General features: G+C 46.2%; 1 protein-coding gene across 4 annotated transcripts in view; it reads left to right on the top strand.

The window, feature by feature from the left end:
- Positions 1-18,452, top strand: part of ST7L (suppression of tumorigenicity 7 like) — a 271,485-nt gene that overhangs the window by 47,617 nt on the left and 205,416 nt on the right. For 3 of the 4 annotated variants that reach the window (XM_063955386.1, XM_063955385.1, XM_063955384.1), the window contains exon 2: positions 12,288-12,370. The exons of the other annotated variant lie outside the window; for it this stretch is intronic. In XM_063955386.1, the coding sequence (XP_063811456.1) occupies positions 12,299-12,370 (72 nt within the window). In that variant the 5' untranslated portion in view covers positions 12,288-12,298. The remainder of the gene's footprint in view (positions 1-12,287; positions 12,371-18,452) is intronic. 4 annotated transcript variants of the gene reach the window in all.

The following is an 18,452-nucleotide window of genomic DNA, read 5'->3' as shown; positions in this document are numbered from 1 at the left end:
TGGCTGGTATGAGTCTTACCCGGGATTCAAAATCCTTCCTTATTGTGTACGCTCGTCCGGGCACAGTATCCTAACTGAGGCTTGGAGGAGGGTCATAGGGGGAGGAGCCAGTGCACACCACCTAGTCCTAAAGCTTTTATTTTTGTGCCCTGTCTCCTGCGGAGCCGCTAATCCCCATGGTCCTGACGGAGTCCCAGCATCCACTACGGACTACGAGAAATAGATTTATCGGTAAGTAAAATCTTATTTTAAGAGTCTTACTGCTACATTTACATTTTTATTTTGCATTGCTTCATAATATTCTGTACTATGCAAGGAGTGCCCTTTCTGCATAATTCTTCCCATTGTTGTGTGCAGTATGCAGGGCTGGACTGCCCATCTGGCACTTCTGGCAAATGCCAGAAGGGCTGATGGGCTTGTGGGCCGACCCTGTCAGGCAGAGAGCTGGGAAGGCCGCGCGCAGCTTTGGCCGCTCCCCCGCCTCCCCTCCTGTCTCCATAGAAATGGAGGCGTGCTGCGAGTCCACGCCCCATGGTTCACGGCACGTCCCTTTGTGCTGGTCCACGCGTCCCCCTGCCCATCTCCATGGAAACAGTGGCGTGCCACGTGTTCACGCCCCCCTAACTAGCGGCACGCCCCCAAATTTAGTGCCCACATGGCGTGCGCGCCCCTGGCAGGTGTGTGCGCGCACGAACATGCCAGGGCCAAATACGGACCCCAGTCCGTCCCTGGCAGTATGGATGGTGTAATTGTTAGCATTACTGCCTTACAGCACTGAGGTCATGGGTTTGATTTCCACCATGGCCCTGACTGTGTGGAGTTTGTATATTCTCCCCATGCGTGTGTGGGCTGGGTTTCCTCCAGGTACTCCAGCTTTCTCCAACAATCCAAAAATATACAGGTAGGTTATTTGGCTCCCAACAAAATTTACCCTAAGGTGAATGTGCGTGTACATGTACATTTTAAGCTCCACTGGGGAAGGGACTGATGTGAATGGCCAAATATTCTCTGTAAAGCTATGCAAAATATTTGTGCGCTATATAAATAATTGGTAATAAATAAATAGTTTGCTGTACATTTTGCTCCTTATTAAGCACTGCCATCTTACTACACAAATGTGTGTTCTTTGGCTGAAATAAAGGCACACCTGTATGGCACTGCCTTGCTTCTCTAGACTTTCAATATACTGTAGTGTCATTTGAAGTTTGTGGAAGGCTCTTTGCTCCATCTACTGGTATATTTCAATATAGCAATTTATTCTTGAAGTTGAGAGTAATCTGTTCGTTTTGCTTGGGTTTTTGCTTTTGTTGGGTTTGCAACATTACTCCTTTTCTGTTGCTTTGCTCCCAACTCCGAATCAGCCTCAAAATGAACAACAATACTTTGCTGTTATAGTGGTTTTAAAAGATCAGCTTCCCCCCTCCCGGTGACGTCAAAATATACGCTAATGGATAGTTGTTACTACACAGTATATTTATTTATTAACAGTTTCTTATATAGCGCAGCAAGTTCCGTTACGCTTTACAATTGGACATAATAGTGATAAAACAAAACTGGGTAATAACAAACAGTCATAGAGACAGGAAGCCGTGCTCGCAAGTTTACAATCTATAGGGAAATAGGCATGGATACACATGGATAGGTGCTATCTTTTGCGTAGTTGTCCACCAGATTGCAAAGGTTCTTGGTGGGCTGTATGATATGGTCACATAGCAATGATGAACCGGGGTCAGGAGGAAGGGAAAGTGAAGAAAGAGAAAATATATGAGGATATGTGGGAACTGTGCAGTGGTTATGTAATTGGTTAGGGAAGTTTATGAAGGTTATGTGAGCAGTTCTAGAATTTGGTAAGCTTGCCTCCTGAGGGGAGCGGTCTTCCTTTTGAGAAAGCCTCCACAGAAGACCGAAACATGTTGGTGAAGGAGGCTCTAGGACTCCTTTGTGCCGGGGGAGGAGCGTTTGGGATTCTGGGTGTCGGTATTACAACGCCGGGATTCTGATACCATACTGGATTCAGGCACCGGTCTTCTTAGCTGTGTCGGGATACCAGCGTCTGTATTTTGACAGCCGGGATCCCGACCGGATCCCCTTACATAGACAGCATAATGTCACCAGATTCAATGTGTTGACAGACAAAATTTTTACATGTTCAGAATGTCAACAAGCACAATGTCGTCTTGCAAAATGTCGACACCAACATAATGTTTATATATTCAAAATGTTGACAGCCAAAATGTTGCCTGGTACATCATTTTGATATCCAATTTTAAGCCCAAGCCTAAACTTGAATTTTTTATCATCAACATTTTAACTGTATTGACATTTTGCAGGTGTCCGCATTCTAACTATGTGAACATTCTAAAATACAACATTATGAGACATGTCCAATTGGACGTGTGTTTTTTGCAGCAAAAATTGTTTTCAATTGAATATGTCCCTGTGTAAATCGATGCAAAAGAGCAAAGTCATCGTTATTAGGTAGCAAAGGAAAACATTATATACTGGAGCCCAATAGATGCTTAAGGGTTCAGCGCTGCTGCTTTGTGGGGTCCTTGGCGTTCTCTTTTCCCTGCTGCTTTCTCCATCCTCCTCTGCACACTTGTGCCTGGCACTAACGGCCTGTTACAACTCTTTTACACTGAAATAGTGGGTCGCAGCCAGAGCCTGACACGGGTGCTACCCGGCTGCAACTCAAGTCAGCACGCTTTCCCCCTGCCATCTCCTACCAAGCTTATTGCCGGGTTGGTGACCTAGCCCATGACACGGCGGGGCGGCGCTTGGAGATCACATGATCTCCAAGCACCGCTCGTACATTCTCTGTAAACGGGAAGCCGGGTCGATGCGATCCGGCTCCCGTTTACAATGCAGAGTTTACCAGGTTGAACCCATGTTCAACCCTGCAAACTACCCGAGCTGGAATACCGGGTCACTCAACCAAGATTATTCCAGCTCTGCCCTTTTACACTGCACAGCAACACTGGTTATGCACCTTCATGTGCAATAACCCGTGTTATATGCTGGCAGTGTACAAGTTTCCAAGTGTGTGGTTTTTCTCAGAAATTTATACTTGTGGTTATGTGACAGCTGATGTCATCATGGTGCCAAATTCAAATGAGCACTGCTCATATAAATTAGATTTCACCACGTAGCCCCAGTGTTCCCTGTATGTTTGTTTCAGACTCCTGAATATTGATCAGGCTTGTTTTCTGACCTGCTTCTTGTCTCGCTGTTTTGGATGTACAGTATCTTATTTCTAACCTGATTAGATCCTGGCTTGTGATCTGATTAATGTTTGTTTGATCCTCCTGGCATTGATGAGACTACTCTGTGCACTGATCCTGTTTGTTGTCCACTCTGTAGCCTACAATGCTAGAATCAGTTATGGGGCTGCTACCGAAGTACCAGGTACGGAGAAGACCAAATCCACTTGTGGATGTCCCTGGTGAAAACCACCAGTGCTTAGATTCTGTACCCCTGTTTTAGGTAGCGCAAATTCTAGATTGGTCGTATACAGTATATCATTCCGAATAATTATCATAAGTACCAATGCATATATCTACATTTTGAAATCGACCCAATTTGACTATAACAAATCATATATGTATACATGTGTGTATATATATATATATATATATATATACATACATGTATGTGTGTGTGTGTGTATATATATATATATATATATATATATATATATATAATATAACAAGTCAGTTATGCTGTACACCTAGTTAATAGCCCTGTCGCTACATACACAATTTTCAACTGCCCAATGTCCCCTATCATTGTTTTTCATTGAAAAATGACAAAAACACGAGTTTAGATTGTAAGCTCACAAGCAGGGCTCTCTTCCCTCGTGCTCTTCCTTCGCTGACTTATACCATCAACTGCTCCCCACTGCCTACAGTGGGTTCAGCTGGTGCGCGCTTTTATGGTTCTTTGACAGCAAGTCCAACAATGGTTATATAGCTTGTATGCTATGTTATGCAATGTTTAGTACTGTAAGTCTTTTACATTTCTTGCTTTGTTTGCACTGCTCCTGTTTATGTACTATGGAAGGCATTGAGAACCCTCTGTGGTGTCATATAAATAAAGGATAACAAGTATTATTCTTCGGGTCCATGGTCTCCACAGGGTTTATTCTTAACCTTGGGTATGATGCTGGTGGAGACCAGGACTGACACCAACAATAAGCGTGTGAGCCTTCCAGGATGCACTGGGCTACTCCCCCTTTATACCCCACCCCCATGCTCAGGCACTGCAGTTTTTTTTGGTGTCAGCATGGAGCTGGACACACTGAACAGAGGGCTGCAGCTTTTATTTTTAACACTTTACGAGTTTTAATGACATTTAATGGGATGACAGATATTGGCAATCCGTAATACGCCAGAGCTATCTCTCCAACACCCCAATGTGCCGTGACACCACGAGTGGGTAGGTGATTTCGGTGGGACTCCAACTGCATCCTTCTCACTAGCAAGACGCAGGGGCTGCCAGTACTGCATCTGGACATGTGGGGGACAGATAAGGCGATTTCCCGTTTGCAGTACCCAAGCTCTACGCAGTCCTTGTGCCATGGTCCCAGGAGATGGGCCGCGGCTGCTGGCGTGATCCCAGTCCATTAAGTGTACTCACGGCCGCACTTAACCACCAAGGCACACGTACACCTGCGCTGGGAACACTTTAATATGCCAGGAGAACCGGTGGTGATTGCCCGGCACAGGGGAGGTCAGTGCTTCCCCAGTGGCCGCTCGCCCAGCCCAGCCCAGGGCGCCATTCCACTGCGGTCTTCCCACCCTAGGCTGCGCCTCCTTCCTCACTAGAGACGCTGGGCAGCCATTGTACAGAGCTCTGTAGGTCTCTAGAGGCGGTGGGCTGTGTCTCCTTGTATACCTCTCCTACATCACAGGTTATACAAAACGCTGAATCCTACCAGCCGTATATAAGTGCTGGGCAGTCGATACCAGTGTCCATTTCAGTTAAAATTGTTTTCTGCATTGTGTGTGACTTTTGCTAGTGCTGCTGCTTGATTTCTCTTTATTTCATCTGTACAGTACATTGATATTGTTTTCCCTGTACTTGTTTATTATCTGTAACCCTTAAATACTAGTGTGTATTGGATTAAATTTTCCACACTTTACAAAATATTGTACTTGTGTGCGATCATTGTCACATATTGTGCCTGTTACACGCTGCACATTACCACATTGTGTGTGTTCACTTCTTGTTGTTAAAAGCACCCACTTTGGTAGCATGTAATGCCTATCACACTGAGGTTCTACCTCAGGATTTATCACAGGATGGTCTATGCCAGGGCTGTTAAGTGCCTCCCATCACCTCAGCCCCACCAGTTATTGTACAAGAACCCCCATAGGCCTCATTTACAGCGTTACTGGCTAAAATTGCCAACCATATAGCTATTCCATCTGTGGTCCCCCCTATGGGTATACTCCAGCCAGTACAGCCCTGGCTCCCCTAGGGACTGGTCCACAACCAGTGCAGCTCACAATAGCTTCCCCTGTAGCAGTTCCACAGCAACTGCAATCTCCAATGGCTCCCTCTATAGGTTTTCACCAGCCATTACAACTTTATCAGGCCATAGCAGCCCTACCCATCCACCCCCAGTGGTTGGATTAATTCTCTACATCTGTGCAGAGTCTAGCTGCTTCATCTGCTGCTTTTCAAAGCATGATACATGGGCAAGACGCACTGCCTGCACCTGTTGCTAAACGTACTATACCTTCCTCACAATCCACACCACACTCTGATTCAGAGGAATCATCATTACTTGCTGACATGGCTGAAGTTTCTGATGCAGAATCTCACCCAGGGGATGAGGAGACCCCAACCAAATATAATGTGGCAGCATTAAACAGAGCGGTCAAATTCTCTCTTCAACTTGAGGATGTAAAAACAGCCACTACTTCTAAAGACACAAGCGGCAGAAAGTAGTCCTAGCTGAGTTTCCGCACTCTGGCACTTCCCAGAAGTTAAAACTGAGGCGTGGAAAACACCTACTAAGAAATTCACGGTATCTAACAGATTCATCTTCTTTAACCCGTTACTTACATTGGATTGTGAACAGTGGGAAAACCAGCCTATTGTGGATACTCATGTTATACACTTACTCAAAAGTTCCATCCTACCTATCCCTACTGCGTCCTCACTTAAGGAACTGTCGGATAGACAGATGGTTACGTGTCTAAAGTCAGTGTACTCACTTACAGGAGCCAGTGCCAGGCCAGCTACTGCCACAGCGTGGATCGCTAAGACCGTAGAAACATGGACCGATGACCTAGAATGCAGTTTCAAATCTGATATGTCCACAGCTCAGTTATCTATTATTGCCAACATCAGAGATGCGGCCTATTACATTGGCGAAGCTGCTCTTAACGTTGCACGGTTATCCTCTAAGGCTTCGGCTGAATCCAATGTAGCTCGCCGCATTGTGTGACTCCACTCATGGAAGGCGGATACGGACGCCAAGAAAGCCGTGGAAGCCCTCCCTCCCAAAGAGGAAGCAAGTTCCTCTTTGGTCCAGCACTGGACAAGATTGTTGAGAAACTAGCGACATCTAAGACAGTTAATTTGCCTTCAGCTTACTCAGGAAGACCTCGGACTTGCTCATTTCGGACTTTTCGTTCACAAGACAAACCCAAGGGTCATTTCTTCCCTTGCTCAGATCGCACAGGCAAGGTCTCTAAACCCAGGGCCAAGCAGGCTTGGGCCGCTAGATGTCCTCCTACCAAACCTGAAGATAAACCCTCAGCCTGACAGGAGGGGCTTCTTCCTGGGAGATCCCAGGGTGGGAGGTCAGTTTCTTCAGTTTGTCCAGGCATGGAGTCTTATCCCAACCGACTCCTGGGTCTCTCATGGGTATGCTCTCTCATTCCTGAGGCGTCCTCGCACACAGTACCATTCCATCACTGAACCCTGGCAAAGCACAGGCATTGCAGAGAGCCATTCACTCCTTACTGCAGTCAGGAGTGGTCATCCATGTGCCACGACATTAACAAGGCCAAGGGTTCTATTCTACACTGTTTTTGGTTCAGAAACCAAATGGGTCCTACCACCCCATTTTGAATCTCAAGCTGCTGAACAAGTACCTCAGAGTACCCAAGTTCCGTATGGAAACTCTCCGCTCCATTGTACTAGCAATGTGACCTGGGGATTATATGGTTTACCTGGACATCCAGGATACTTACGTGCATGTACCTTTAGCACCCTGCTACCAACAATTCCTCAGGTTTGCTGTTCTCCAACAGCATTTCCAATTTCAGGCCCTACCCTTTGGACTGAGGCAGAGTGTGGCAGAGTGGGATACAAAGGCTGAGGAGCTGAAACAGCAAGCTGTGCTGCACCAAAGAGGTGCACATCCAAGGCGGCAACCAGAGCTGTGGAAGGCCCAGTTAGCGTCTGGACATGCAAGTATTTTCTCTAAAAAACACTGACACCGATAGCATACATTATTTATAGATTATCTGCATTTTAGAGGGAGGTAAATTAATCGATACACAATGAGTAGTAACGAGGTTGGTAGTCTCACCCGATGCATATCTTGTGAGATGTATGCATACCTGGAGCGACCGCTCCTGGGTGATTACCTCTGCACAAGATGTGAGCAGATGGTCGCTCTGGAAGCCCAGGTAACTGATCTAAAGCAGACTATCGCAACATTGAGGGAGAGCGCCAGTCTTGAGCAAAGTCTGCAGCTCACTGTGGACGCACTGAGGGAACAAGGTGAGTCTGACAATGCGGAGGAGGAACAGGTAGGTAGCTGGGTTACAGTTAGGAAGAGGGGCAAAAGGGTGAGAGAAAGCAGAATGCCAGCTCTGAGCTGCCAAATCCTAGCAGATTTGGCAGAATGGATGAAGTTACTGTGGATGGCAGTGCAGATTTGGATGACCAGGCGGGTAGCTGTTTCCTCTAGCAACCAGAGTAATAGTCCCCTCGGCAAGGAGGGGAAATTGTTAGCAAGGTACCTAGTCAGATTGTGGTGGTAGGGGACTCAATTATTAGAAAAACAGATAGGGCATTCTGTTACCGGTACCGCGATCATCATACAGTATGTTGTCTTCCGGGTGCTCGGGTACGACACATTACAGACTGGGTAGACAGATTATTGGGAGAGGCTGGGAAAGACCCGGCAGTCTTGATGCACATCGGCACTAACAACAAAGTCAGTGGTAGATGGAAAGTCCTTAAAAAAGATGATAGGGAATTAGGTAGTAAGCTTAAGCAAAGGACATCTAAGGTAGTATTCTCCAAATTATTACAAGTGCCACGCGCTAGCCCAGGGAGACAGAGGGAGATTAGGGAGGTAAATGTGTATCTGAGAGATTGGTGCAGGAAGGAGGGATTTCATGTCTTGGAGTATTGGGCAGACTTCTCGGTTAGGCGCCATCTTTTTTATCGGGATTTATTGCATCTGAATGAGGAGGGGGTAGGATGGTTAGAAGGCTGTAGATTTTAAACTAGGTGTCTGGGGGGAGGGAGCAGAAAGATTGACTAGTATACTCAGCGAGAAAAGGCAGGGCGGGGCATAGTAAGATCAATGAGGGTGGAGAAGGGGTGAGGAGAAAAATGGGCTTAAAAAGAAATGAAACAAAGTTGTAGATCCTGGTAATTCAACCATAAACAAGAAGTGTCCTTCAGGGCAAAAAAGTAATATAACTGGGTTAAGAGCAAATAATCTAAAGTGTCTATTAATAAATGCAAGAAGCCTATCTGGCAAAATGGGAGAATTGGAACTATTGGCAATGAGTGAGCAATATGATATTATAGGTATCACGGAAACATGTTGGGATGAGTCCCATGTTTCGCCAGTAAATTTGGAGGGCTACACGCTTGTCAGAAAAGACAGGGAAAACAAAAAGGGAGGAGGAGTTTGTCTTTATGTTAACTCCATCCTTAAACCGTACCAAAGGGAAATTGATTGCGAGGGTAGTAAAGAACACATTGAGTCATTATGGGTGGAAATAAAACTTGGGGGTAAATATACAAAGAAACTACTAATAGGGACATGCTATAAACTGCCAGATATAAGTGTGGCTGCGGAATCGCAACTCCACCAGCAAATTGTAAAGGCAGCAGCAAATGGTGAAATGTTGGTTTTGGGGGACTGTAATTATCCTAACATAAATTGGTCATTGGAGTCGTGGTACAGCTAGGGGTAATAGGCTTTTAAACATACTTATAGATAACTATTTGTCCCAAATGATTAAGGAACCTACTAGGAATAACAACACACTGGACCTGGTGATAACAATTAATGTGGAGGCAATGTCTAACATTAAAGTAATGGAGCCTTTGGCAAATAGCGATCATAATATGGTCACATTCAAACTGTGTTACTGAAAACAGCGTTATATGGGTTCGACTAAAACCTCTAATTTTAGGAAAGCAAAATTTATTATGCTCAGGCAATCTATTAAGGATGTAGATTGGGACCAAATCTTTAACGGTGAGAACACTGCAGAAATGTGGGATACCTTTAAAATATTGCTGCATAAGCTCATGCATAAATTCATTACCTTGGTCAGCAAAAGTAAGAGGAACAAGTTTAAACCGATGTGGCTAAATAACAAGGTTTAGTTATTAATGGACAGAAAAAAGCGAGCATTTAAAGCTTTTAAATCTGTTGGGAGTAAGGAGAGCTTCCGATGCTACAAAGAATGTAATAAATTGAGCAAAAAGGAAATTAGAGCAGCTAAAATAGAAAATGAAAAAGTAATTGCAAAGGACAGTAAAATTAACCCAGAAATATTTTTAAAGTATATCAATGGTAAAAAGATAAAAAAAGACACCATGAGACCACAAAAAAATATACGTTACGGTAAAAACTTACCGTTGATAAGTCCACAGGTTCTACAGGATAACAATGGGATATGATGGCAATTGTTGATAGAGACTATCAGGGATGTGTTGAATGTTAATGATACCACACCTGAGCTGGTTGAGGAGTCTTTTTTTACTGAAAATAGAAAAGCCTCGCTAACCTTCCCTGTGTCAAAGGAATTGAATGCTATATTTGAAAAAGCATGGGTAAACCCTGAGAAAAAAATTCCAGGTCCCTAAAAGGGTCCAGGTGGTGTTTCCTTTCCTTGAGGAGAATAGGAAAAAATGGGAAAACCCGCCGATTGTTGACGCATCTGTGTCCAGACTCTCAAAGAAGGTGGTTTTGTCTGTTCCAGGATCTACCGCCTTAAAGGAGCCGGCTGATAGAAAAATTGATAACACGCTTAACTCAATGTACACTGCTTCAGGGGCCTTATTACGTCCCACTATTGCCACTGCATGGATTGCAAAGGCAATAGTAAAGTGGTCGGCTACCTTACTTAAGGATTTGGATACGATGGATAGGGAAGATGTTGCATTATATTTACACAATATACATGATTCAGCTGGTTTTATGGTATAATCCATGAAAGACCTAGGTTCCATGGCTGCAGGAATATCTTCCATGTCTGTTTCAGCTCGTCGGGGACCGTGGCTACGCCAGTGGTCGGCCGACGCGGAATCCAGAAAAAGTGTGGAGTCCCTACCCTATACAGGTCAGGCTCTCTTTGGGGAAGGTCTAGACGCGTGGATATCCACGGCCACAGCGGGTAAGTCTCCGTTTCTTCCGTCAGCAGCACCTGCTCCGAAGAAATCCTTCTCTTCATCTGCAACGCAGTCCTTTCGGCCTAACAAGCCTAGAAGGGCCAGAACGTCCAATACCTTCTTTAGGGGAGGTTGAGTTAAGTCCAAGAAACCTGCAGCTGCAGGTTCCCAGGAACAAAAGCCTGCTTCAGATACGCCAAAGTCCTCCGCATGACGGTGGACCGCGCGGCCTGGAGGTGGGGCCAGTGGGAGCGAGACTCGGACACTTCAGTCAGGTCTGGGTATCGTCCGGCCTGGATCCCTGGGTGATAGATATTGTATCCCAGGGATACAGGCTGGAATTTCAAAGTCTCCCTCCTCATCGCTTTTTCAAATCAGGCTTACCAACTCTGTTGGCAGACAGCACTGTACTACAAGACGCTGTCCAAAAACTGGTGGAGGCACAGGTCATTGTGCCAGTACCACCTCACATACAGAACAAAGGTTACTATTCGAACCTTTTCGTGGTACCGAAACCGGATGGTTCAGTCAGGCCCATTCTGAACCTAAAATCATTGAACCCCTTTCTAAAGGAGTTCAAGTTCAAGATTGAGTCTCTCAGGGCGGTGATATCAGCCTGTATATATTACCAAATATGGCACTCCTACTTCCAGTAGTGGGCTCACCGTGACTACGATCCTAAAGTTCTCAAGATATCTCGGCTGTTAGCCTTCTTACAGGCGGGCCTAGCCATGGGTCTTCACCTGGCTTCTCTGAAAGTCCAGCTCTCGGCTTTGTCCGTCTGGTACCATGAGAGATTGGCTCCATTGCCAGATATACGTACCTTCCTTCAAGGGGTACTAGTAATACAACCTCTATTTGTCCCTTTGGTGGCTCCGTGGGATTTGTCTTTGGTTCTACATACCTTATCTCAGCCCCCTTTGGTTAACTGCAATGGCCCTCTTTCTCCTGGCAATCACCTCAGCACGCAGGGTGGGTCCTTCATGGGCAGCCCGCCGTGGCGCATCTGCTGAACAACTCTGCAAGGCAGCTACGTGGTCTACTGCCCATACGTTTCTTAGGTACTATGCCTTTGATACATTTGCCTCTCAGGATGCAACCTTTGGCTGCAATGTCCTCCGTTCGGCTTAGGAGCGTTTCCTCCCTATTACAACTGCTTTGGGACTTCCCAAGGTTAAGAATTAACCCTGTGGAGACTATGGACCCCGAAGAAGAAAAGAGGAGTTATGGCAAAAGTTACCTTTGTTAACTCTTTCTTCAATGTCCATGGGATCCACAGGGCGCCCACCTGACGCACCTAGTTTCAATGGGTTACTTCTCCGGTCACCAGTTCCCTGTGTTTCCTGTGTGTACCATCCTTCCTTCTCTCTCTTCTCTCAAGCTCCTGCTTTGGGCTTGTTACTAAAACTGAAGAGCCTGAGCATGGGAGCGGGGTATGAAGGGGTAGTAGCCCAGTGCATCCTGGGAGACTCACAAGCTTATTGTTCGGTGTCAGTCCTGGCCTCCATCAGCATCATACCCAAGGTTAAGAATTAACCCTGTGGATCCCATGGACCTTGAAGAAAGAGAGTTAACAAAGATAAGTTTTACCTTAACCCCTATTTATTTAGCTGTTCTGTACAATTTAGATAATGATATTCTGTCTATCTAAACAACTTAAAATTGATTTCTTATTTCTATTGTAGTGATAGCTTTTATGAACACATTGACACCAAAGTTCTACATTGCTCTTACTGGCACGTCATCACTGATATCTGGACTCATTTTGGTATGTATGTGTTGATGTTATATGCATTATGTTACTAGAAAAACTACCAGTCCAAAGTTTTAGAACATCCCCATTTCTCCAGTTTTTATTGAAATTTAAGCAGTTCAAGTCCAGTGAATAAAAACAATATGATCATTTAGAAAAACACAGCGCACCTGAGTACTGCAATTGCTGCAGGAATCTATGAGTGACTCTGTGGATTGGGTGGTATTCAGTATGCCAACTTTTGGGATCCCGGCGCTTAGTTTACCGGTGCCGGAATACCAACACCCGTCATACCGACAACTATTCTCCCTCTTGGGGGTCCACAACCCCCCTGCACGGAGAATAAATAGCGTTGCACGCTTAGCGCGCCTCCGTGCCCGCAAGGGGCTCATTTGCGCTCGCCCAGCTGTCGGTATGCCGGCGGTCGGGATCCCGGCACCGGTATGCTGGCCGCCGGGATCCTGGCCGCCGGCATACCATACTACACCCTGTGGATTATATAATTTCTCTGGTGTATGATTTCTCTAACGTCCTAAGGGATACTGGGATGGTTTTAGTACCATAGGGTATAGATTGGGTCCATTGGAGCCATGGCACTTTAAAAATTCTTCGGTGTGCTGGCTCATTCCCTCTATGACCCTCCTGCAGACTCAGTTTAGAAAAATGTGCCCAAGGAGCCGGGTGCATTCTCTGGAGCTCCAGAGAGTTTTCTTCAAACTTTGTTAGTTTATTGTTTTCAGGCAGCACTGGTTGGCACCAATCTGCCTGCATCGTGGGACTTAGGGAGAGGACCGGCCCAACCTCTTGAAGGGTTAATGGTCCGGATCCCCGCTGACAGGACATACTGTAGCTCCTGAGGTGTTGCATCGTATACCCCCAGGGTGTGCGCGCACTCCAACAGCATGCTGCCACACCTAAGAGAGCTGAAGACGCTAGAGTGGTGAGTACTAAATCGGGGTCCCGGTTAGCGGGTCCCTGGCTTAACTGGTGGCATAAGGGCCCCATGGGCATGCGGCACTGCGGGGGCTGTGCTGCACGCTGCTGGCACCCACACTGGCGCTATCATAGAAAATGGGTTTTAATCCCGTTTTCTACACTTTAGAGACATTTGCCAGTATAAAAATGATAAGGAGCACGTGGCGCCACTGAGGGGGCGGGGCTTCACGGAGAGCAGGATCAGCAGCTCTAGGTGCCATTTCCTGCTGCATCAGTCTCCAGGCTGCATGCAGGGGAAGCACTGCTCCTCCAAGGACCCTCCACTGCACCTGCAATTGATACCAAGTGGGTTTGTAGAAGTGGGGGTGGGGGGGGCATTTATATGTCATTTCATGTCAGTCCTGTAACAGTGGGGTCTCTCTTGTGTACTCAGTGCAGTATCCCTGCTCAGGGTAACAGTTCTCAGGAGCCATCCTGACTGGACTCCATTAAGGGAATGATTACTGATAACACCACTGGACTGGCTACGGCCAAGCATGAAAGGCGGGTGTTTAAGAAATCCATGGATGATTTTCTAGTTCACACTGCAGACCTCAGACCTGCTTCCCCCCCCCCCCCCCCCTTCCCCTGCCAGTTTCAAAGAAACGCACACTGCCCCATGTGCTCCAGTCTGACTCTGATAATGGCATGCCAGATTTGGAAGAGGGAGAAGTTGAGGGGGATAAAGCAGAGATAAGGACACAGAACCTGGTGAGGAATTGTTTTTCAATATAAAACGTAAGTCTCATGCTACATTCTGTTTCTAAGGAATTAAACACGATTTTTACAGAAGCGTGAATTAATCCTGACAAAAAGTCTTGACTTCTTTCCCACTTCCCTTTGAGGATAGGAAGGTGTGGAAGACTCCTCCCACGGTGGATATTTCAGTGTCCAGGCTGTCACGAAAGATTGTGCTACCTGTACCTGGTGCTATCGCCTTAAAGGACCCTCCAGATCGCAAAATCGAAACTACCCTCAAATCCATTTACACGGCAGAGAGGGTCGCTCAGAAACCCACAATTGCTTGTGGTTGTATCACAAGGGCCATTGTTAAATGGACCAATAATGTCTTAGAGGGTTTTGACACCATGCCTCAGGATGAACTTCTAACACTCCTGCATCATATTCAGGATTCAGCTAACTTCATGAGTGAGGCTTTAAAGGAGATTGGCATCATCAATTCACGCTCTACAGCTGTGGCTGCGACAGTGGACAGCGGACGCTGATTCCAAGAAGGGTGTGAAAAATCTCCCCTTTACGGTGGAAGCTTTGTTTGGTGATTAACTAAACAAGTGGATTTCACAAGCTACTGCCGGTAAGTCCACCTATCTGCCGTCTGCGGCTCCTCCTGCTATGCGTGCTTATCCAGGCCCCTCTCTCCAGTCCTTTCGTGTGGCCAGATTCAGGGGCAGAGCCAGAGGTGCTTCTAACGCTGCTCGAGGTAATCGAAGTAAACCACGCTCGCCTCAAGTATTTCAGCCATATTTTCGCGGAATCCTGCTGGGATCCTTGGGTGAGAAACCTAATCTCCCTGGGATACTGGTTGGAGTTTCAGAAGCTCCCTCTTCAAATAAGACTTGCCAGCTTCACCTGCATCATGAGTTGCCTTGCTGGAGGCCGTCCAATGGCTGCAACAAACATGGGTTATTGTTCCAGTCCCCCCTCCACTCAGAAACAAGAGCTTCTATTCTGGCCTGTTCATGGTACCGAAACCGGACGGTTCGGTCCCACATATTCTGAACCTCAAGTCTCTGAACCCTTACCTACAGGTATTCAACTTCTAGATGGAATTCCTGAGAGCGGTAATTTCAGGCCTGGAAGAAAGGGAGTTACTGGTATCCCTGGATATCAAGAACACGTAACTTCACATCATGATATGGCCACCTCATCAGGCTTACCTCAGGTTTGCACTGCAGGATACTCACTTCCAGTTTCGGGCCTTGCCCTTTGGCCTCTCCACGGCAATTTAGTATGGAAGGTTCCATGCCTGTCTGTTTCAGCGAGATCTGCTGGACAAATGGTCAGGGTCACACCTGCATATGCACCAGAGGATATCCCTTTCACCAAAAGCACGGATTTCCCTGTTATGGTGGTTGCAGACCTCCAATCTAGTGGAGGGTCGACATTTCGGAATTCAGACCTGGATTCTCTTAACAATGGATGCGAGCCTCCGCGGCTGGGGTGCTGTAACCCAAGGGACTCAGTTTCAAGGACGGTGGTCATCTCAGGAGGCCTCTCTTCCAATAAACATTCTGGAACTCAGAGCGATTTACAATGCCCTTCTACAAGCCGCTTCTCTCCTCCAACATAGGGCCATACAGGTCCAGTCGGACAACACCACGGCGGTGGCATACATAAACAAACAAGGCGGAACAAGAAGCAGGGCCGCATTGCGAGAGGTGTCCAGGATACTCCTCTGGGCGGAACGCAATGCCAGGGCCTTGTCGGCCATTTTCATTCCAGGAGTGAACAACTGGTAAGCAGACTTCCTCAGCAGACACGATCTGCACCCGGGGGAGTGGGGCCTTCACCCGCAGGTGTTCCAACAGTTGGGTCAATGATGGGGCTACTCCCCCGATCGACATGATGGCTTCTCATCTCAACAAGGTGCTGCGGCGCTACTGCTCCAGGACGAGGGATCCACAGGCTGCATCGGTGGGCGCTCTGACGGCACTGTGGATTTACCAGTTCGTCTATCTGTTCCCTCTGATTCCTCTCATTACCAGGGTCCTAAAGAGACTTAAAAGGGAAATCGTTCAGGCAATTTTGAATTGGATTGGCCTCACCGGGCCTGGTATGCGGACCTCCTGGCCATGTACCTTGAAGAGCCCTGGCCTCTGCCGCTTCAAAAGGATCTTCTTCTGCAAGGACAGTTCGTCTATCTAGACTTACCGCGGCTACGTTTGATGGCATGGCAGTTGAAAGGGAGATTTTAACCCGAAAAGGGCTTCCCTCCAAAGTTATCTCTACTATGGTCCAGGCTCGGAAGGTGGTCACAACTAAGCATTACCACCGCATTTGGAAGAAGTATGTCTCCTGGTGTGAAGGTTGACAGTACTCCACTGTTGATTTTCATCTGAGTAGGTTCTTGCTCTTCCTGCAACCAGGTGTGGATACAGTCAGGTCCATAAATATTGGGCCATCGACACAATTCTCATATTTTGGGCTCTTTACACCACCACAATGGATTTGAAATGAAACAAACAAGATGTGCTTTAACTGCAGATTTTACGCTTTAATTTGAGGGTATTTACATCCAAATCAGGTGAACAGTGTAGGAATTACAACGGTTTCTATATGTGCCTCCCACTTTTTAAGGGACCAAAAGTTATGGGACAAACTAAACAATCCTAAATCAAACTTTCACTTTTTAATCCTTTGTTGCAAATCCTTTGCAGTCAATTACAGCCTGAAGTCTGGAACGCATAGACATCACCAGACGCTGGGTTTCATCCCTGCAAATGTCTTCAGTTCCTCCTTGATCTTGGGGCATTTTCCCTTCAGTTTTGTCTTCATCAAGTGAAATACATGCTCAATCAGATTCAGGTCAGGTGATTGACTTGGCCATTGCATAACATTCCACCTTTTTGCCTTAAAAAACTCTTTGGTTGCTTTCGCAATATGCTTTGGGTCATTGTCCATCTGTACTGTGAAGCGCCGTCCAATGAGTTCTGAAACATTTGACTGAATATGAGCAGATAATATTGCCCGAAACACTTCAGAATTCATCCTGCTGCTTTTGTCAGCAGTCACATTATCAATAAATACAAGGGAACCAGTTCCATTGGCAGCCAAACATGCCCACGCCATGACACTACCACCACCATGCTTCACTGATGAGGTGGTATGTTTTGGATCATGAGCAGTTCCTTTCCTTCTTCATACTCTTCCCATCACTGTGGTACAAGTTGATTTTTGTCTCATCTGTCCATAGGATGTTGTTCCAGAACTGTAAAGGCTTTTTAGATGTTGTTTGGCAAACTCTAATCTGGTCTTCCTGTTTTTGTGGCTAACCAATGGTTTACATCTTGTGGTGAACCCTCTATATTCACTCTTGTGAAGTCTTCTCTTGATTGTTGACTTTGACACATATACACCTACCTCCTGGAGAGTGTTCTTGATCTGGGCAACTGTATTGAAGGGGTTTTTCTTCACCAGGGAAATAATTCTTCTGTCATCCACCACAGTTGTTTTCCGTGGTCTTCCTGGTCTTTTGGTGTTGCTCAGCTCTCCGGTGCGTTCTTTCTTTTTAGGAATGTTCTAAATAGTTGATTTGGCCACACCTAATGTTTTTGCTATAGCTCTGATGTTTTTTTTTTTTTTTTCAGCCTAATGATGGCTTGCTTCACTGATAGTGGCAGCTTTTTGGATCTCATATTGAGAGTCGACAGCAACAGATTCCAAATGCAAATGTCACACCTGGAATCTACTCCAGAACTTTTTTCCTGCTTAATTGATGATGAAATAACGAGGGAATAGCCCACTCCTGTCTATGAAATAGCTTTTGAGTCGATTGTCCCATTACTTTTGGACCCTTAAAAAGTGGGAGGCACATATAGAAACCGTTGTAATTCCTACATCGATCACCTGAATTAAAGCGGAAAGTCTGCAGTTTAAACACATCTTGTTTGTTTCATTTCAAATCCATTGTGGTGGTGGATAGAGCCAAAAATATGAGAATTGTGTCGATGTCCCAATATTTATGGACCTGACTGTATTTGCCTTCATTTAGGTTCCATTAAGGTTCAGATCTTGACCTTTTCTAACAAAAGCAGTTGGCTATTATCCCGAAAGTCCAGACATTCCTAAAAGGTGTCCTTCGTATTCAGTTGCCCTTTGTACCTCCCACGGCACCGTGGGATCTCAATTTGGTCCTGACCTTTCTGCAATCAGAGTGGTTTCAACCTTTGCACCGGGTGGACTTGAAATATTTGACTTGGAAGACTGTCATGTTATTGGCCTTGGCCTCAGCGAGGCATGTCTTGGAATTGGGGGCCTTATCCTGTAAGAGCCCTTACCTGGTGTTTCACAAGGATAGAGCGGAGCTCAGGACTCGTCCGTAGTTTCTGCCTAAGGTGATGTCGGCATTTCACATCAACCAGCCGATAGTGGTTCCTGTACA

Source organism: Pseudophryne corroboree, chromosome 2 (assembly GCF_028390025.1).
Source record: "Pseudophryne corroboree isolate aPseCor3 chromosome 2, aPseCor3.hap2, whole genome shotgun sequence".
Lineage (NCBI taxonomy): Eukaryota > Metazoa > Chordata > Amphibia > Anura > Myobatrachidae > Pseudophryne > Pseudophryne corroboree.
This window is presented reverse-complemented; position numbering and strand designations above follow the sequence as displayed.